Raw genomic sequence first — 16,200 nt, forward strand, 5'->3', positions numbered from 1 at the left:
TCACTATGGACAGTTGCTTGCCCGTCCGAGAGCAGTTAGTCCCTGGCAAGCCTGGCCTGGCCCTGGATTCGGCTGCCCGTCCTCCTGGCTCCTTTTCTTTAACCCACGTGCCATGCAGTTCAGCATCATCATCAAGCCTCTGTTTGAGTCCTTCAAGGGCATGGTGTCCACCAGCAGCCTGGAAGAGCTTCACCGGACCGTGCTGTCTTGGCTAGAGCAGCACTGCGCCCTGCCTGTCCTCAGGCCAAGTGAGTGGGGCTCAGGGCTGCCGCCCCATCACGCTGTTCCTGGAAGAGGGGGCGCTTGGCTGCGGCAGTGCTGCAGAAAGCCCAGCCAGGCGCGTGGTGCTGCGGCGTCCTGACGTGGGGTGCACCTCCTAGGGCCCCTCCTGGGCTGCCACCATCAGTGTGCATGTTGCTTTGACCAGGTCTGGCACCTACTGTTGGGCCTGTATCGAGGGCTGTCACTTGATGGTGGTGTTCAGTTGTCATCACAGAGCTGTGCCCAAATATTAAGGTTCAGAAGTGATGGTTAAAGCTCGTGGGCCAGCAGGAAAGCTTAGGACTCCCTTGGCTGCACGTGTCGTTGGGAGTTGGAGCGTTACTTTAGAGGCAGGGGTGGGGGCACCGGTTTCCTGTGGGCAGGCTCAGCATGTGAGAATCACCGTGCGGGGTGTGGAAAAGCACGCTTGCGACGTGATCCCAGGCTTCCCTCCTGTCTTGCAGCGGTGCTGAGCACCCTCCGCCATCTGAGCACCACCACCTCCATCCTGACAGACCCCGCCCAGCTGCCCGAGCAGGCGGCAAAGGCTGTCACCAGAATCGGCAAGAGGTCGGGGGAGTCTTAACCACGCTCAGCTGGCACGTGACTGCGCAAGGTGCCGTGGGGACCCTGCCCTGGCTGTGGAGAGGAGGCCGAGCTCCAGCCCTCCGGATGCAGAGCTGCAGGCCCCAGGCTGCACTGGCCCCCGGCTGCTCCCAGTGCTGTGCTCAGGTCTGAAGCAGGTTGGTCCTGCTGACAACAGTCCCTGTTTTGGGAATCCCTGCTGTAAACTCTCACTCAGCGACCTCAGTCACCGACTCCCTCCACCCTCCACCCTCTGGGCAGCCCTGACAGGGCACCGCCCATTCCAGTCCCATCAGTGCCCTGCCAGACCCTGGGGCAGAGGGGACACATGGGTCCCCTGCCTGTGCCTGTTGCATCCTGGACACTTGCACTGCTCAGTGACGCCCTGCACCCATGCTGGCCTGCCCGTGGGCACGCGGCAGGCATCCTTCTCTCTGACCGTGTAGATAGAAGTGACATCTGCTCAGACTTGCACATGTAGCGCTCGTGTGCAGAAGCGGTGGGCATGATGCACATGGAGAAGGAAAGCACAAACAATGCAAAGCCCTGCGCTGGCCTGGGAGCTCTGCAGCCTTCCGGTCTGCTGTGACGTCGTACCATGTGGCTGTGGCGTCCATGGCACGCCCAAGGGAGGATCCCGCAGTCCCAGCCCAGGCCCCTTGGCCACCATGGCCCTTCTGCTCTGTTCACCTGCTTCCTCACTGCAGCCGGCAGGAGCCGGTGTCCAGTGGAAGCTCATAGGCCTCGGGGCACAGGCTGGAAAGGCCAGACTCCGTAATGCTGCCCCCAGCTTGGTCCTCTCATCTGGACTCTTCAACCAGGAGCCCCGAATGTGACAGTTTTCGGACCAAAGATGTTGCCCACCCAGAGTCCAGCCTGTCTTGTGTTTGGAGGGAGAAAGAAATGTTAACAGGCAGCCTTGGAGCTGTCTGCACGCATCCCAGGTCAGACAGTGGAGCGTTGTCCCAGATCTGATCACAGTGAAGGAGTGTCTGGGGCAGCAGGCTGCTTTGGAACGTGGGTGCCGCCACCGGAAGGCTGGGAGGAAGGCACAGCAGGAGGGACTCCAGGCCGAGTTCTGTGTCTGGCAGAGTAGATGCAGGCGTGTGGTGCTGGTTTAACACTCAGGAACCCCCCCAGGGGGCCCTCCTGGGGAGAGGAATGTGCTCTGGACAGCGGTGGTGGTGAAGGTCAAGGTGCCCAGCAGGCTCTGCATTGGACCTGCGTCCTGGCTGGCGGAAGCGGGGACCTGGCAGTGCTTGCTTGGCCGTCAGTCTTGAGGGGCTCTGAAGGGGCCCGGGAATACATGAAAAGGGGGCTGATGTTCAGTTCCACTTGCATGCCGTGTTCTCAGGGGCTCCTGAGGCCTGAGCAAGGTGCCCAGAGGGCAGGCAGCCTGCCTCAACCTTGGCTGACGAGAATGGAGGAGGTTGTCCCTGCCTCTAGCCGGGGCACCATCACCTGCAGGTCCCTACCCCTGATCTGTGCTTTGCCCTGACAAGAGCAGCTTGGCGCCCCCAGCCTCCCCTGAAAACATGTTTACAGGCCTTCCTGGGGAATGAGCCCCAGGCAGAGTGCGACTGGTCCTTGAGATTTCCCCTGGGAGTGGTAACAGAACCAGTCCTTACCCCCAGGATAAACATGGAGTTCCCCTTGGAAAGGGGACGACCACTGTGGTAAGAATTTCACAAGGTCGAAGGAAAAAGCACGTTCCCAGCTATGAGGGCCCAGGAGGGTCAGCTCGGCCCCTCTCTACTTCCTGTGCCTTCAAGTAAAATGCGTAGATGGCCTAGTGCTTGACCAGCCAGGGCTGCTCCCAGATCAATAGCTTTCTCCCCACCCTCCCGGGGAGGCTTTTTTTACAAACTCCATAAAATTGGCCTCTTGCTTTGGCCTACCTCTCCCTTTTGCTGAATTAATGTTCATGATTCTGTTTTGTTAAATATTTAAGGCTGTTAGTTGGTGTGAGACTTTGAAGAGGGTGTGTGTATGTGTGTCTGTCTGTCCTTCCGTCTGTTGGTCTGTCCATCCGTGTGTCCCAGCAAACTGTTAAGTGGGTGCATGTTTTTGGTTTGAGATATTTACTTAACTCCATTTATCTTGGTGCTCACCGTCACCCGCTCTGGGCCACGAAGCTGCAGCTCTTACTGCAGACACGGCTGTTTCTTGTCCCAGCACTTTTCCCGTTTGGAATCTTGCCCGAGGAACCTGGCCTGGTGTTGACTTCTGTCCTGGGCTCCTGGGTCAGAGTGTGGGGACACAGAGGCCGCTGCCTGTGGCCCTGTGGATGCTGATGCAAGGCTGTGGTTTGTTTACACTCATTTTCACCCCCATTCCCATCCCTGCTCCCTTAAAAGAAACAAGTGCTGATACTTTGGAGAATCAGGAAATTAGTCTGAAAAGAAAAAAAAAAAACCTGTCTGGCACGGGAGTCTCTGAAAGCGTTTCCGTGAAATCCTCTGTGCCATCGCCCCTCGTGCCGCCACGTGCTTTCGCTGAGTGGGACGTGCAGGGACAGGCCGTGGGACTTTCTGAAGCTGACTGGCCTGTGCCTCCGCCCAGACATTCGCGCAGCTGCCCCCTCGGAGGGCTGGCGGGCGGCGCCTGCGTTTTTTCCCAGCACGAGGGAAGCAACCTGGGGTCTGGTGTTGGTGTTTGCGGGGTCTCTGGGTCTCCTCCAGGGGGCGGGGGGGCCGGGAGGGCAGCGCAGCCCCATGTTCCTGGGCCTTTGGCAGGAGCAGAGGCGGCCGCAGGTATCCCACGTACCCAGCTGCTCCCACTCCTGGCCCATCACCTTGCCCTGCCGCCCCTTTCTGCTGCTCAGCGGGGCCTGAGGCCTTTCTGCTCTGGCCCGTTGAAGTGTCCACTTTGATACTCTGGGGACTTTGCACCCAAGGATGGCCCCAGGCCCCTTTGTCCCACTGCAGGCAAAGGGGTACAGGGGCTGGCGACACTGCTGTCCCCGTCATTGCCTGGTCCTGGCAGGCCCATAGGGCTGGGGTACGTGGGAAGGTGCCTGGGCCCCATGGTGTCCAGGCACCCTCCCTGCCACTCCTCCTGCCTCTTGTTCTCTGGCTCTTCACCCAGAGGGTCCTGCGACCGCAGGTGTGTGGCTTTCAGGATCCCAAGTTTTCACCAGCTGCCTGGGGTGACAGACCCCTCTTCAGCGGGAGGTGTGTGGACCCAAGGCCTGTGCACGCTCACCTTGCTGAGAATCACCCGCTTCTCCTGGCGCTTGCTGGAGGTGGAACCTGCCACTGCTTGTTGGAGCCTCGTTGGAACTTCTCTTTGCAAAGTGCTTTCTCGGTCCTGGTCTCCTTGGGGCGGGGGCTCAGAAGCCCTGTGACCTAGGCAGCCCTGGAGCCCTGCGATGGGACACCCTGCACTGGCTGCTCCTCCTGCCGCTTTTGTTAAAGAGGACTTTGACCACATCTGAGCACAGATAAGGAGAGGATTCAGCCAACACCTTGGCCTTAAGCCGTGAGCCTCCCCTCGCAGGTTTTGTGACTGGAGGGTCATGCCGGGGGGCAGAGGCAGCTCAGCGAGGCTCCAGGAACGGGGAGAAGCCTTCAGTCCTCCCCATGTGTCCACCGGAGTTGACATCCACTGGCCAGAGAAGGGGGGTATCAACTGTCTGCTTTTCTTTTCCTTCTGCAGCTGACTCCCCGCTCACGTGCACAGGGCGGTCTCCTGTCAGGGCTTGCAAAAATGAGCCTAGAGAAAGAAAAGGGAATTTTCATGTTGAATTTTGAGTGTGTGTGTGTCATTTTGCTATTGTGGAATTCCTTTCCAATTACAGCAGGATTCACCTCTGTCTCCCAATCAAACTCTTGGTTCCACAGTCAACCCATCCTGAGCATCACTAATTTGAAGAATTCTGGGTTTCTGAATAGAGGTTTGCTACACTCAAGAGCTGAGATTGTGGAGGGCTGGGCGGAGCTGAAGTTTTAAAGACTTCTCCATGGAGTTCACACCCTGCAGTTCAAAAGGCACGAAGGGCTCAGTCCTGGGACACAGGATTCCAGGCTGTTCCTCCCAGAAGCCAGTGCCTCCTCAGGATGCCTCCCTGCTTCCACAACTGAATCTTCACACGGCCCCGGAGACGAAGCCTGTTTCTTTGCTTATTTTGTAATGCCACAGCTGAACACCACGTCCTTTTCCTGGGGGGGTGGGGGGGGGGCTTGGTTTATTGTGTAAATGGCTCGTTTTCTCTGTCGTTTGGTGATTGTATCTCGGGGCTCCTGGGGGAGGTAGTTACACTTGTGATCTGAAAGACAAACCTCAGCAGTCCTGTTTGATGGAGGCACCCCTGACCTCCCCCAGCACCCCCAGAAAGGGGTCTTCTGATGCTCTGCTGTGAGAAGTGACCCCACCAGCTATATCAACACTACAATGCATTTTTGAAATATATTTGCATCCAAGACAATAAAAAGACATATTTTTTGGAAAAGCCTGTGATGTGTGGTCTTGAACGCGGCCCCGAAGGAGATGATGCATGGCCAGAGCGAGTGATGGCCACAGCCGGCTCCCAACCTGGGGGTGTAGGTTTGCCTGGAGGGGAGGCCCTGGGGTGAGGCGAGGCCCCTCCTGAGAGGTTCTGAAGAGGTGTCCAGAAACACGCTGTCCTAAAGAGAGCCTCACACACATAGAAGGCTGGGGTCTGCCCTGGAACTGGGTGGGGCCGGGGCCTCAGGCCTCCCCCCTACTTCGGCATCCACGCACTCATACAAAGCACCTCTTGCCTCACCTGGATCCCGGACCAAGCCACCTGCCGTGCTCACGTTACAGGTGCTGGGGGTTACACAGGGTAAGCCAGGAAGCACCGTGCTGGGGTGCAGTTGTCATCACACGCCAGCGCTGGCCCCAGCTCAGAGGGCTCTTTGTCGTGGGCTGGTCTGCCCGCCGACCCTTGGCCCAGTACTCCGAGAGGATGCTGGGAAGCGACCAGTGGAGATGTCCCTTGGTTGTGTTGAGATTGTGGTGATGTCTGTTTAATTCAGAAGCTTTTCTCTCCCACACCATCTTCCTCTGCCCTGCTCCTTGTGCCTACACAGGGTGACAGGATGAGCAGAGCCTGCTGTCCCCTTGCAGGCCACCCGTCCTGGGTAGAGCAGCTCCTGACAGGTGCGTGGACTCGTGACTGACCTTGCACCCCCTGAGGAGAGAGTCGTCATGACTGCCGGCAAGACTTGGACCTTCAGAACCTGGACCCCAGCGAGAGGTGAGTGTTCACCAGCTCCTTGGGCCAAAAGGAGGCGGATTTCCACGGAGCTAAACAGGTATCTCTTCTTCCCAGTGTTCTGAGCCCAGCCCTGAGTTCTACGCGCCATTTTATAAGTTGCTTGGGGCATAATTTGGGGAAAGGGGAGTGGCCGCAAAGGGGGCAGCAGAATGTGGACAGGGAGAGTGGCCAGGGCCCTAGAATTTAAGATCCCCATTCCCTTCAGCAGCAGGCCACCACTGGGGCCCAGAGCAGCTCACAGCTGGGTGGACAGTGATTCCTTTTTGATAAAGGATCCAGGAAGGTATATATAACAAGGCCAAGAAATAAACCAAGAAGTCAGTTGTCAAATTGTCCTTGACGGCCTCCCTACCCCCACCCCAAGTCCTGTCGAGTCCCACTTCAAAACTTGTCTGAACACATTGGCCGTTTTCTCCACCCCCCATCCCACCCCCCATGTAACCCAAGTCCGGCCACCACTCCCCTCCCAGCTCCATCGCTGCACCCTCCGTCCTGTCTGCCGGCCAGCGTGAGCTTTAAAAAGCCCAAGCCTGGTGATGGCCTTCCAGGGCTTTCCAGGAAAAGGCTAAGCCCTCTTGCCAGTCCTTCCCCCGCATCCCAGCTTGGCTTTCTTCAAGTCTGCTTTTTGGGTCTTTGAAAAACCGCAGCTGTTTATTCCCATTCCCAAGGCCTATTTCCTCTGTCCAGGCCCTGCCCACCTCCACCCCTTTTCCTCGCTGGCTCGTTCTTTAGAAACTGGCTCTGTCTCCTGGGGGCACAGCCACGTTGGCTGTGGTCTCTTCCCTTCCAGGTTCTGGGACGGCTGGCGTCCTGCTGGCTCTGCTCTTGTCCAGCACGGGCGCAGGTGGCCAGGTAACTTGTCTGCGCCCGCAGATCCCTCCCTCCTGCCTGCCCTGCTGCCCTTCCTCATGCCCCCAGGGGCGTGGGGACCGTGACTAAGACAGGGGTAGGGCTTAAAGTTTAACTCCTAAGATGACCTGTCTAATTTTAAGACGTCGACATTAGTAATGTGGGTGTGCGGAGAGTAACCTGGCGTTTGAAAGTGTCTCCTCTTGGATGTGGACTTGGTTCTGTCGAACACCATTTGCTGCTTTAGCACCTTTTTTTTTGTATGTCAGGGTCTGGGTTCAGCCTTGCTCAGGTAGGGTGGTGTGGTTACACCTGTCCAAGTGTTAATGTGCTTCCTACCCTTTTATTTCAGAAAACCCCAGTCTATTCAGAAGTAGAGAGTAGCATAGTGAGCCCCCACTTGCCCCTCAGCCGCCTGCCCCTCACTGCTTTAACAGTCACAGTTATGTTTGACAAGTACGTGGCCCCTGGCCCCACTGTTAAGAAGCAACTCCCAGATCCCGTGTGGGTTTCATCTGTTAGGAGTAAATGGGTTTTCCTTTTTTTCTAGTACCACGTTCACCTGCATATACACCTGCAATGCTGGTTATTTAAAGACTCCCAGCAGAAGCTTTTTGAAAAGCTGCAAAGCTAGAGCTGATGAGGAGCCTAGGGAGTGGGGAGCTCTGATTGATCAGATTTTCTGATTCATTCGCTAGAAAACCCTTATTGTTTGAACAGGGGAAAAGCTTTCTAAGATAAGCGTCTACTTTCCTGCCTCGATGGGTATGGCACAGTAAACAGTCTAATCTCCAGATCTGCTCTGACTGATTTTCGTCCCTGGAGGGGAAGGGACCGAGCAGGGCTGGCGGGTTCCATTACAGATTTGTGGTGGGGGTGGGCAGCCCCCCTCACCGGTCCTGACGCCCAGCTTCCAACCTGCGCCTGCCCGCAGTGTGATGTGCTGTCCCCCCTGGGGTTTCCAGTGTGTCTTCAGTTTCTTCCCTCCTGCCCCAACACTTGCCACGGGTTTTCCCAACATTCCCCTCTTTGAACAAGAAGTTTGTGCCGGAGGCTTCATTTGAATCAGGGACCACCATAGTGACTTTATTGGAGACAAGGCAATCTGTCTTCCTGCCAAGTGACAGGGCAAACGTGGGCACCGGGAGGCCATCGAGGTGCAGGGACAGGCCTGGAGGAGCCCAGCGTCCGGGAGTGGGGGCCCAGCCCCAGTTAGGCCCTCCAGCAGGGCCCCCCGTTAGCCAGGCTGGGGGGCAGGACTAAGGTGAGTGTTCCAGGCACAAACCAGTGCCTGGTTCCTGGGAGGCTGCCCTCTGCCTGCGGGGATTTTTATCAGTATCTCCCTGTGGCCGTTTTCCCCTTCCATTGACTCACACTCTCTCTCAAGTCTCTACTTCTGACCCACCTTTCTTGAACTTTCCATCTCTCCTGCCAGAAATGTGTTCATCCCCACGTACCCCACATCTCAGTGAACACCGCCACCGGCTGATCAAGCCAGAAGCTCAGACATCATCCTAGGCCTTCCTCCTGACCCCTCCCGCCTTCAGCCCCGCATAACCGCTGTCAGCTGTCAGCGATCCCCCCATAACCCACCCCAGCTTCAGGCTGTCCCCAGGGCATCGTTGGTGGGGCCCAGGCCCTCCCCTCTCCTGTCCATCTCCAGCGGCCACAGTGGGCTTCTTAAAGATACACACAGGCCCTGCTCCCTCTCACTCCAGCAGCTTCCTGCTGCGTCCAGAACAAGATCTGCCTGCTGACAGCCTATGGCTTTGGCCCTGGTGGCCTTTCTAGGCCAAGTGTTCATCCAGACAATGGATTAAAAAGAGACACCTGCCCCAGCGGGTGGGGGCGGGGAGCCCCCTGGGTTTACAGTCAGCACCATGGGCCAGCTCTGCGCATGCCTTCCCTTCCTGCTGCTTTACTGCCTTCTCCACTGCCCCCGGCATCCTGGGTTCCCCCCAGTTTCTCCATCTTGTTAAAGCTACTTCCAGGGCCGTCCTCTTTCTCATACCCGGAGTCATTCTAACTTGTACTTCCCCCCAGCATCGCACTCACCCCCTTTTCCACCGTGGGAGCTCGTGCTGTGAGTTCTTCTTTGGAAATGTTGCCCACTGACCCGCTGCCGTGCCGTGGTTACGTCCTCATAGACTTCCAGCCTCCAGGGGCCAGGAAATAGCATTCAGCAGCCTAATGCCCATCCCGTGCTTCAAAACCCGGGGCCCGCCCTCAGAGCTCAGTTCTGGTCCGCAGGCGCGTCCCGCACTCACCTCGTCAACTTCACTCCTGTGACTCGGCCCAGGTCCCCGCTGCGCCCCCCCCACGCCTCTTCCCTCTGCCAGCTTTCCCTTCCTGGGGGTCTGTGCCCCCTCCTGCGCCTGCTCTGGCCACCCCATTCGGACTCCATTTCTCATTGAGGTCGCCCGCTGCCTTCGGCTGGGTGCCGCAAGGGTCAGTTCAGCACTCACAATGCCAGCCCTTCCCATGGCAGCGCTCACGGCTGATTTTACCGTCTGCCGTAGCACGTCGCTCCTGGGTCCTGGGCAGTTGGGAAGCTTGTGATTTAAATCAAACCTACTGGGCCTCCCCGGTGGCGCAGCTGTTGAGCGCTGGGTTGTGAAGCTGCCCGCAGCCTCTGCAGCGCCGGTTCGATCCCCGGCCACCAGGCGAGGGTCCCACATGGCACGCAGACCTCTCCTGCCGCCCGCTGCTCCCCTCAGCAGTGTGCTTCGTCAGTCTGCCTGCTCTACTCTCCGTTCTGGCTCTGGTGAATTCTCTCATCCTCCCGCGCTTCTGACTGTACCCAGTGCTTGTATAAATAAATAAATATATCTTTAAAAAAAATAAAAATAAAAATAAATCAAACCTACCACTACCTGCCAGCGAAGGTGCAGTGCCCGCGAATAGGCACTGTGACTAGCCCCGCTTCAGAGATAAGGAGGTTGAGGTGGCAAGAGTTACATAACCTGCCGAGGGGCACTGTCCCCCAACAATGGTCTCAGGCCTGCAGCCCGGCGGTGGAGCTCCCCTCCTGCCCGCGTGCGAGGCGAGAGAAGCAGCCGGGCCTGCCTGGGCCCCATGCTGATGTTTGTCCTCAGAAGACCCTGCTGAGGACTGCAGCCCTCTCTCATGCAGCAGAAAACCGGGGTGTGCCTCTTTGATAAGAACACTCTCAACAAGCAGGGGTAGAAGGGATTCCCTCACCCCCACAGAGGCATCTGACAAGCCCCACAGCTGCCATGTTTGATGGCGGGAGGCAGAACTTTCAAGCTAAGGCAGGACTCTGCTTGCACTGGCCCCATTTAGTGCCCCCGAACTCTGGCCAGGTGGTCAGGCAAGACGAAAAACACCAGGCATCCTGTGTCCCCTGGGGCGGAGTGTGTGATGCTCTGGAGAGAAAATCCTAAAGGACACACACCCATGCACACACCCTAGTAAAGCTACTGAGACCACAGGACTCAAGACCAGCATATAAACATCAGCTGTATTTTTGTGTAAATAAACCTCAAAATGCAACTGCAAAAGCAATTCCACACAATATAGCATCCAAGAGGATAAAATACTTAGGAATAAATTTAATCAGTCAGTGTAAGACAGTTACCCTGAGGAAGGGGGTAGAGCTGTAAAAAGACGTGAGGTGCTGACCCCTGCCCCAGCGTGGGTGAGCCTCAATACCTGAGGCCTTGGCCCACGGCCCTGCACTGAGAAACAGCCAGATAACTGCAGAGATAGTGGCGGGTGGGGTGAAGGGTAGCCACTAACGGGGACCTGTCTCCTCTAGGGGTGATGGCAACATTTTGGACCTTAATAGAAGGTGGTGATAGAACATTGTGGACATACCAGGGCCCCTGAGTTATACTCTTTAAGATGGCTGACTGCTGCATGCTTTTCACCTCAGTTTTTAAAATGTGGAAAGAAATTAAAGAACATCTAAATAAACGGAAAGACATTCTGTGTTCACCAAGGACGCGGCCCTCAGCAGATGTGGTTAGGATGAAACTGCTCCCCAAAGCCCCTCAGTGCAGCCCTTATCAAATCACAGCTACCTCTGTCCAGAAGTGGACACGCCAACCCTGGGGTCACATGGACACGCGGGGCCCCAAGACAGCCAAACCATCTTGAGAAAGCGGTACGGAGCTCACACTTCCCGATTTTCCTACTGCCCGTAGTCATCAGTCAGGCACTGACATTCACAGATGTGCAGCCGAGGGGGATTCTGTCCACCAAGAGACCAGATATACGTCTGTAATCTGTTAGCAAATGATTTTCAACAGGGATGCCAAGACCCCGTGGGGAAAGGGTAATCTCTTCAGTAAATGGTGTTGGAATTTAGAAGAAAATTAGATGTAAATCTTCACAACCGTGGACTGGGCGACAGTTTCTTGCCATGGCATCAAGAGTAACCATGGGAAAAACGGATGAATTACACTTCATCCAAAAATAAAAAAAAATCGTGTTGAAAAAATTTTTTTTGCACTATCAAAAAAGTGAAAAGACCACCACGGAAAGGGAGAAAATATTTGCAGATCATACATGCTATAACAGGCTGCCCTCCAGAACATCTAACTCGTACAACTCAACAGTAAAACCAAAAAAAAAAAAAAAAAAAAGGAAAAAAACCTAATTACAAATAGACAAAGATTTTTGAACAGACCTTTCTCCAGAGAAGATAGATCAATGGTGAATCATCACAAGAAAGTATGGTCGACATCGTCATTAGGGAAATGCAAATAAAAACCACAATGAGGTGTCACAGCTGCCAACACAGTTATAATCTAAACAAATAAAAGAAACGGAAAACAAGTGCTGAGGATGTGGAGACAGTGGGACCCTCGTGTGTACATGACTGGTGGGCATGGCTACGGCTCTGGGATTGCCTCCAATGGAGTTACTCGGTGGCCCGTGGTGCCAGTCACAGGTGGAGGGCCAAGAGCCATGATGCACGCAGACACCGTGCTGACGTTTCCAGAGGCGCTATTCACAGTAGCCAAATGTGGAAACACCTCAAGTGTTCTTGAGCTGATGAACAGGAAAACAAAATACGGTCTATCCATACAATGGAATATTACACAGTCACAGAAAGGAATGAAATCCTGATACAGGCTACCACAAAGATGATTCTGGAAAACAAGGTGGTAAGTGAAAGAAACCAGAAAAAAAGTAACCCCATACTGTATGATTCCACGCCTATGAAACATCCAGAACATGAGAATTCCGTAGCGGTAGAATGCCAGCAGCGGTGGCCAGAGACAATGGACGGAAGGGGAGTGACTGCTGAGCAGTGCAGGATTTCTTTTGGGGTGATGAAAATGTCCCGGAAATACACAACTCTGTGAATGTGTTATACACACGCTACCACTTGGCATGCTTCAGAGAGATGAGGTAATTTGTCTAAGGTTGCATCACGTACAGTAACTAGGGATCACCAAGTGGAACCCTTAGCACCAGTGCTGCTGGGAGGAATGCTTCCTGAGCCCCTGAGCAAACAAGTCAAAAAAGTAGGGAACTCGGCTTCGGAATTCTCATTCTGGGGGCCTCCCTGGTGGCGCAAGGGATTAAGCACCGCACTATGAAGTGATCTGCAGCCTTTGCAGCACGAGTTCAATCCCTGGCCAGGGAGCAACCCACATGGCGCAGCAGACCTCTCCTGTCTCGTCCGCTGCTCCCCTCAGCAGTGTATTTCATCAGTCTGCCTGTTGTGCTCCCCACTCTGTCTCTGGTGAATCCTCTCACCCCCCCCCCATTTCTGGCCTGTACCCCAGCTCTTGTATGCATAAATAAATAAATCTTTAAAAAAAAAAAGAATTGTTCTGAATATTCCTTTTCGTATGAAGTACTATCGTTGTGGATCGTTTGTGGAAGAGCTGGGAGACACAAAACTGCACTGGTGACATCCAGAAACTGATTCTGCTACCCAAGGAATATGTGACCATAACAGGTGCTTCGTTGTTCCCCGCGGAGGGGCGTGCGGAGCGCCGGGCAGAGCCCAGACAGCGGCCTGCGAGAGCTCTCAGAGACTAGAGAAGAGCAAGGGGTGGTCGACAGGTGCCTGGGGAGTTGGAGCGTCCCAATTCCTGTGAGAGCCTCCACATCTCTCCTTTCTTCAGCCTCTTTTCTCCCATGGACATTTCTTTTAACAGTTGGAGTTGTGTTTATTTTACTGATTTCTAAAATAATACTCATTTTTGAAAATTTGGAAAATACCAAAAATATAAAGGAAATTACCCCCATCCTTGAGGAAACTTTTACCCAGTCTTGCTTTCGGACTATTTGTGTTCTATATAGACACAAAAACGGTGTGTGGGGCCCAGGGGTTAAGTCTGAGCACTAGCAGCGCCGAGGCCTGAGTTCAGTTCCGGCCAGGGAGCTTCCCACATGGCACAGCAGGCCTCTCCTGTCTCCCCCCTGCTCCCCTCAGCAGTGGCTTTCAATAGATCTGCCTGTTCTGCTCCCCACTCTGTCTCTGGTGAGTCCTCTCACCCCCCCATACCTCTGGCCTGCACCCCAGTTCTTCAAGGAAATAAAAGGTGTATATATTCATACACGTGCACATTTTTAAAACTCAATAGGGATCATCATCAATAGGGTTTTGCATCCTGCTTTTACAAGCACTATATGGAGCATTTACTATACCATTTAAATATTTGAGAACATAGTTTTGAATGGCCACAGGAGGCCGTCTCACAGAGACACAGCGGTTTTCCTCTGCTTTTCCTTATTTCTAGTCTTTGTTCCAGCCACGAAAGCCTGCCCCCCATCTGCTGGGAAGTGTGAAGGTGGAGGCCCAGCCATGTGGCAGGACTCAGAGGCTGACTCACCCCAGGACACCCCAGGTTCCTCTGAAGGTGAGGGTAGTGTGTATACTTCCCGGGCAGCCTTGCCCAGCTTCCTTGGAACAGTCTCCCTTCCCTCTCCTTCCTCCCTCTCCCCTCCTCCCCTGGGTGGGGTGCCTGGCTGCTGATAAGCCTTCAGCGCCTCAGCTCACTTCTCCAGGGGCCTGGGCTGACACAGGCTGCTCCCACTGCCCCCTCCTTGTTGGCTTCTGATGCTCTGGCTGCGGTGATGGATGGGAAGCTGGCAGTCCTGCCCCGCTCACTGCCCTCATGTCGGCGGTCATAGGGATGGCGTCCCGGGAGACCTTGCTGGGAGAGGGAGGGAAGCGGCGTCTTTGGCAGTGGCTGGCAGGCCTTCCTCCTGCTCCCACCTGGTCAAGTCCCAGCCCCTTCAAGCCACGGCGCACCTGGCGGCTGGGTCCCTTGGTTCTTTGCACTTCTTGGCTTACTGAGCTCGAGCGCAGTGTCACGTTCACCGGCCGTTTGATTTGCTAGGTTACATTTTACCATTTCTCTTCTTCTTTGCTCATGACCTGATTGCCTCTCTGGTTCTTTATTTTCCTCCCACCTCCTAGTTCTTTAAAATAAGCAAAGACATGGTTGCAAAATGCTGTTCGCACAGCTTTGTAGTCCCTGTTCTTCCTCTACGAGTTGGGCAAGTGTATTTGTATTTGGTCTCCAAAAGTTCCCCCTGAAATAACCCTTCTCTGTGCCTTGATTACCTGTTTTCCTTTCCACTGTGAGTTGGTGGCACTGGATTTTAAAAGTCATTATTTTGGAGGGTTTTGAACATAAGATATATCATGTTATTTTTTGGATGGAAAAGATTCAATTCAACACAAAATGCTTTCTTTTTTCTGCCTTTTTCCTGGTTTTGGCTGGAAATTCAAATTATTTGTGGGCTCTCACTTAATTGAATTCCAGGTAACTTAGGAACCGGTCCCCCCGGCCACCTGTGGTCACCTCGGCCTATGCTGCCATGTTCAGGGAAGGCAGAGGTGACCTAGGGGCTTTCCTCTTGCAAATACTGTGGTAGGTGGTGTTGACTAGGGGTAAATTTCTGCCCCTAATCTCCTTCTCATGTCCCCTCAAAAGTTTTTTTGTTTCTAAGAAATGGGGATGGTAGGCATCCAATGTCCCCTCCTGGTGGCGTCAGGACATGGGGACTTGTTTACCAGATGCTGCTCCAAACCTCTCAACTGTAGAAAATAACGAGGCCCTGACATCCGCTACGACCTGGCTGAGCCTTGAAGCACAGCTGAGGGAGAGAAGCAGACGCACAAGGCCACACACGTGGCCAGAGCGTTTCACCCTGAGGTGAAATGTCCAGAATGGACTCTCTGAGACAGAACAGGGATCAGAAGCTGAGGGGAGTGAACACACAGTGGGTGTGAGGTGACTTTTGGGGGTGATAAGAATGTTCTGGATCTAGAAAGCAGTGATACTTACACAACTCTGAATATACTTATAAAACATGGACTTGTGCTCTGGAACAGGTGACCCTCATGATAGGTAAATCATGGCAACGCAACTGTTTGAAACACTGATTCTAGGGCCTAGCCCAGACCTGCAATCAGGATCTTGGTGTGAAACCCAGGAATCTGCATTTCCCACCCACCCTCTCCGTCCCCCATGGCACCAGCCGCATCTTTTGCAGGGCCCGATGCAAAACGAAAGTGAAGGCCCCTGGTTCTGAAGTCATGTCGAATTCCAAGGCAGCCGCGGGCCCGAGGCCCACGCTCCAGTGGGGCCCACCCGGCTTCATGGCAGAAGCTGTAGGTGGAGGCGCTGAAGGAGGAGAGGAGAAAGCAAACCCCTCAAGAGCAGGCTTCCTCCCCTGCAAGAGCAGCGGGCGGTTTTCGTCAGAAGGCCCCGTGGAGCCCCGCGGGGTGAGTCATCTCCAGAGCTGTGGCTTTCATGAAGGAGAAAGGCCCGGCGGCCGGCAGGTCTGGTGAGATCCCGGCCTGGCCCGCGAGCCTGTGGACTGCGGCCTGTGGCGGCCGGCCGGGCTAGGCCGGGCCGGCTCGCGGCCTAGCCCGTCCTGCGAGCCACGGCCCCTGGGCGGCCCCGACCCTGAGCGCAGAGCCGAGCCTAGAACTTTCCGCGGGGATGGAAACCTCGGCCTGTGCACCGGGCAGCTAGAGTCGCGGAGGGCCTGTATTTTTAAAAAATGCTTTATTTTGAAATAATTTTAGGCACAGGAAAATTACAGACACTGCAGACCCCCGTCGCCGGCGTCTCTGCTGCCTAGGTGCTTCTGTGGCCGCGCAGACCCTGGCCTCTGAGGCCCCCCCACCCCAGCTTCCCTGAGGGCTCCCCACCCCAGCTTCCCTGAGGGCACCCCCCACGCCCCAGCTTCCCTGAGGGCCCCCGCCCTGGCTTCCCTGAGGGCCCCCCATGCCCCAGCTTCCCTGAGGGCTCCCCACCCCGGCT

At 55.1% G+C, this 16,200-nt stretch overlaps 1 protein-coding gene across 3 annotated transcripts in view; it reads left to right on the top strand.

Annotated features, from left to right (window-relative positions):
• The window catches only part of MLXIP (MLX interacting protein), a 55,039-nt gene extending 41,253 nt beyond the window's left edge, over positions 1–13,786 (top strand). The window contains exons 16-18 of one of the 3 annotated variants that reach the window (XR_008551896.1): positions 119–248; positions 726–6,067; positions 13,660–13,786. Coding sequence is in view for 1 of the 3 variants with exons in the window: in XM_037511238.2 (XP_037367135.1) it covers positions 119–248; positions 726–847 (252 nt within the window). In the remaining 2 variants the exon portion in view is untranslated. Of the gene's footprint in view, positions 1–118; positions 249–725; positions 6,164–13,659 lie in introns of those variants that run through there. The other 2 variants (XR_008551897.1, XM_037511238.2) reach the window with 2 other exon arrangements.
• The last annotated feature ends 2,414 nt before the right edge of the window (positions 13,787–16,200 follow it).

The sequence above is a fragment of the Talpa occidentalis genome, unplaced genomic scaffold, assembly GCF_014898055.3.
Source record: "Talpa occidentalis isolate TD23 unplaced genomic scaffold, MPIMG_talOcc4v2.1 talOcc4.14, whole genome shotgun sequence".
NCBI lineage: Eukaryota > Metazoa > Chordata > Mammalia > Eulipotyphla > Talpidae > Talpa > Talpa occidentalis.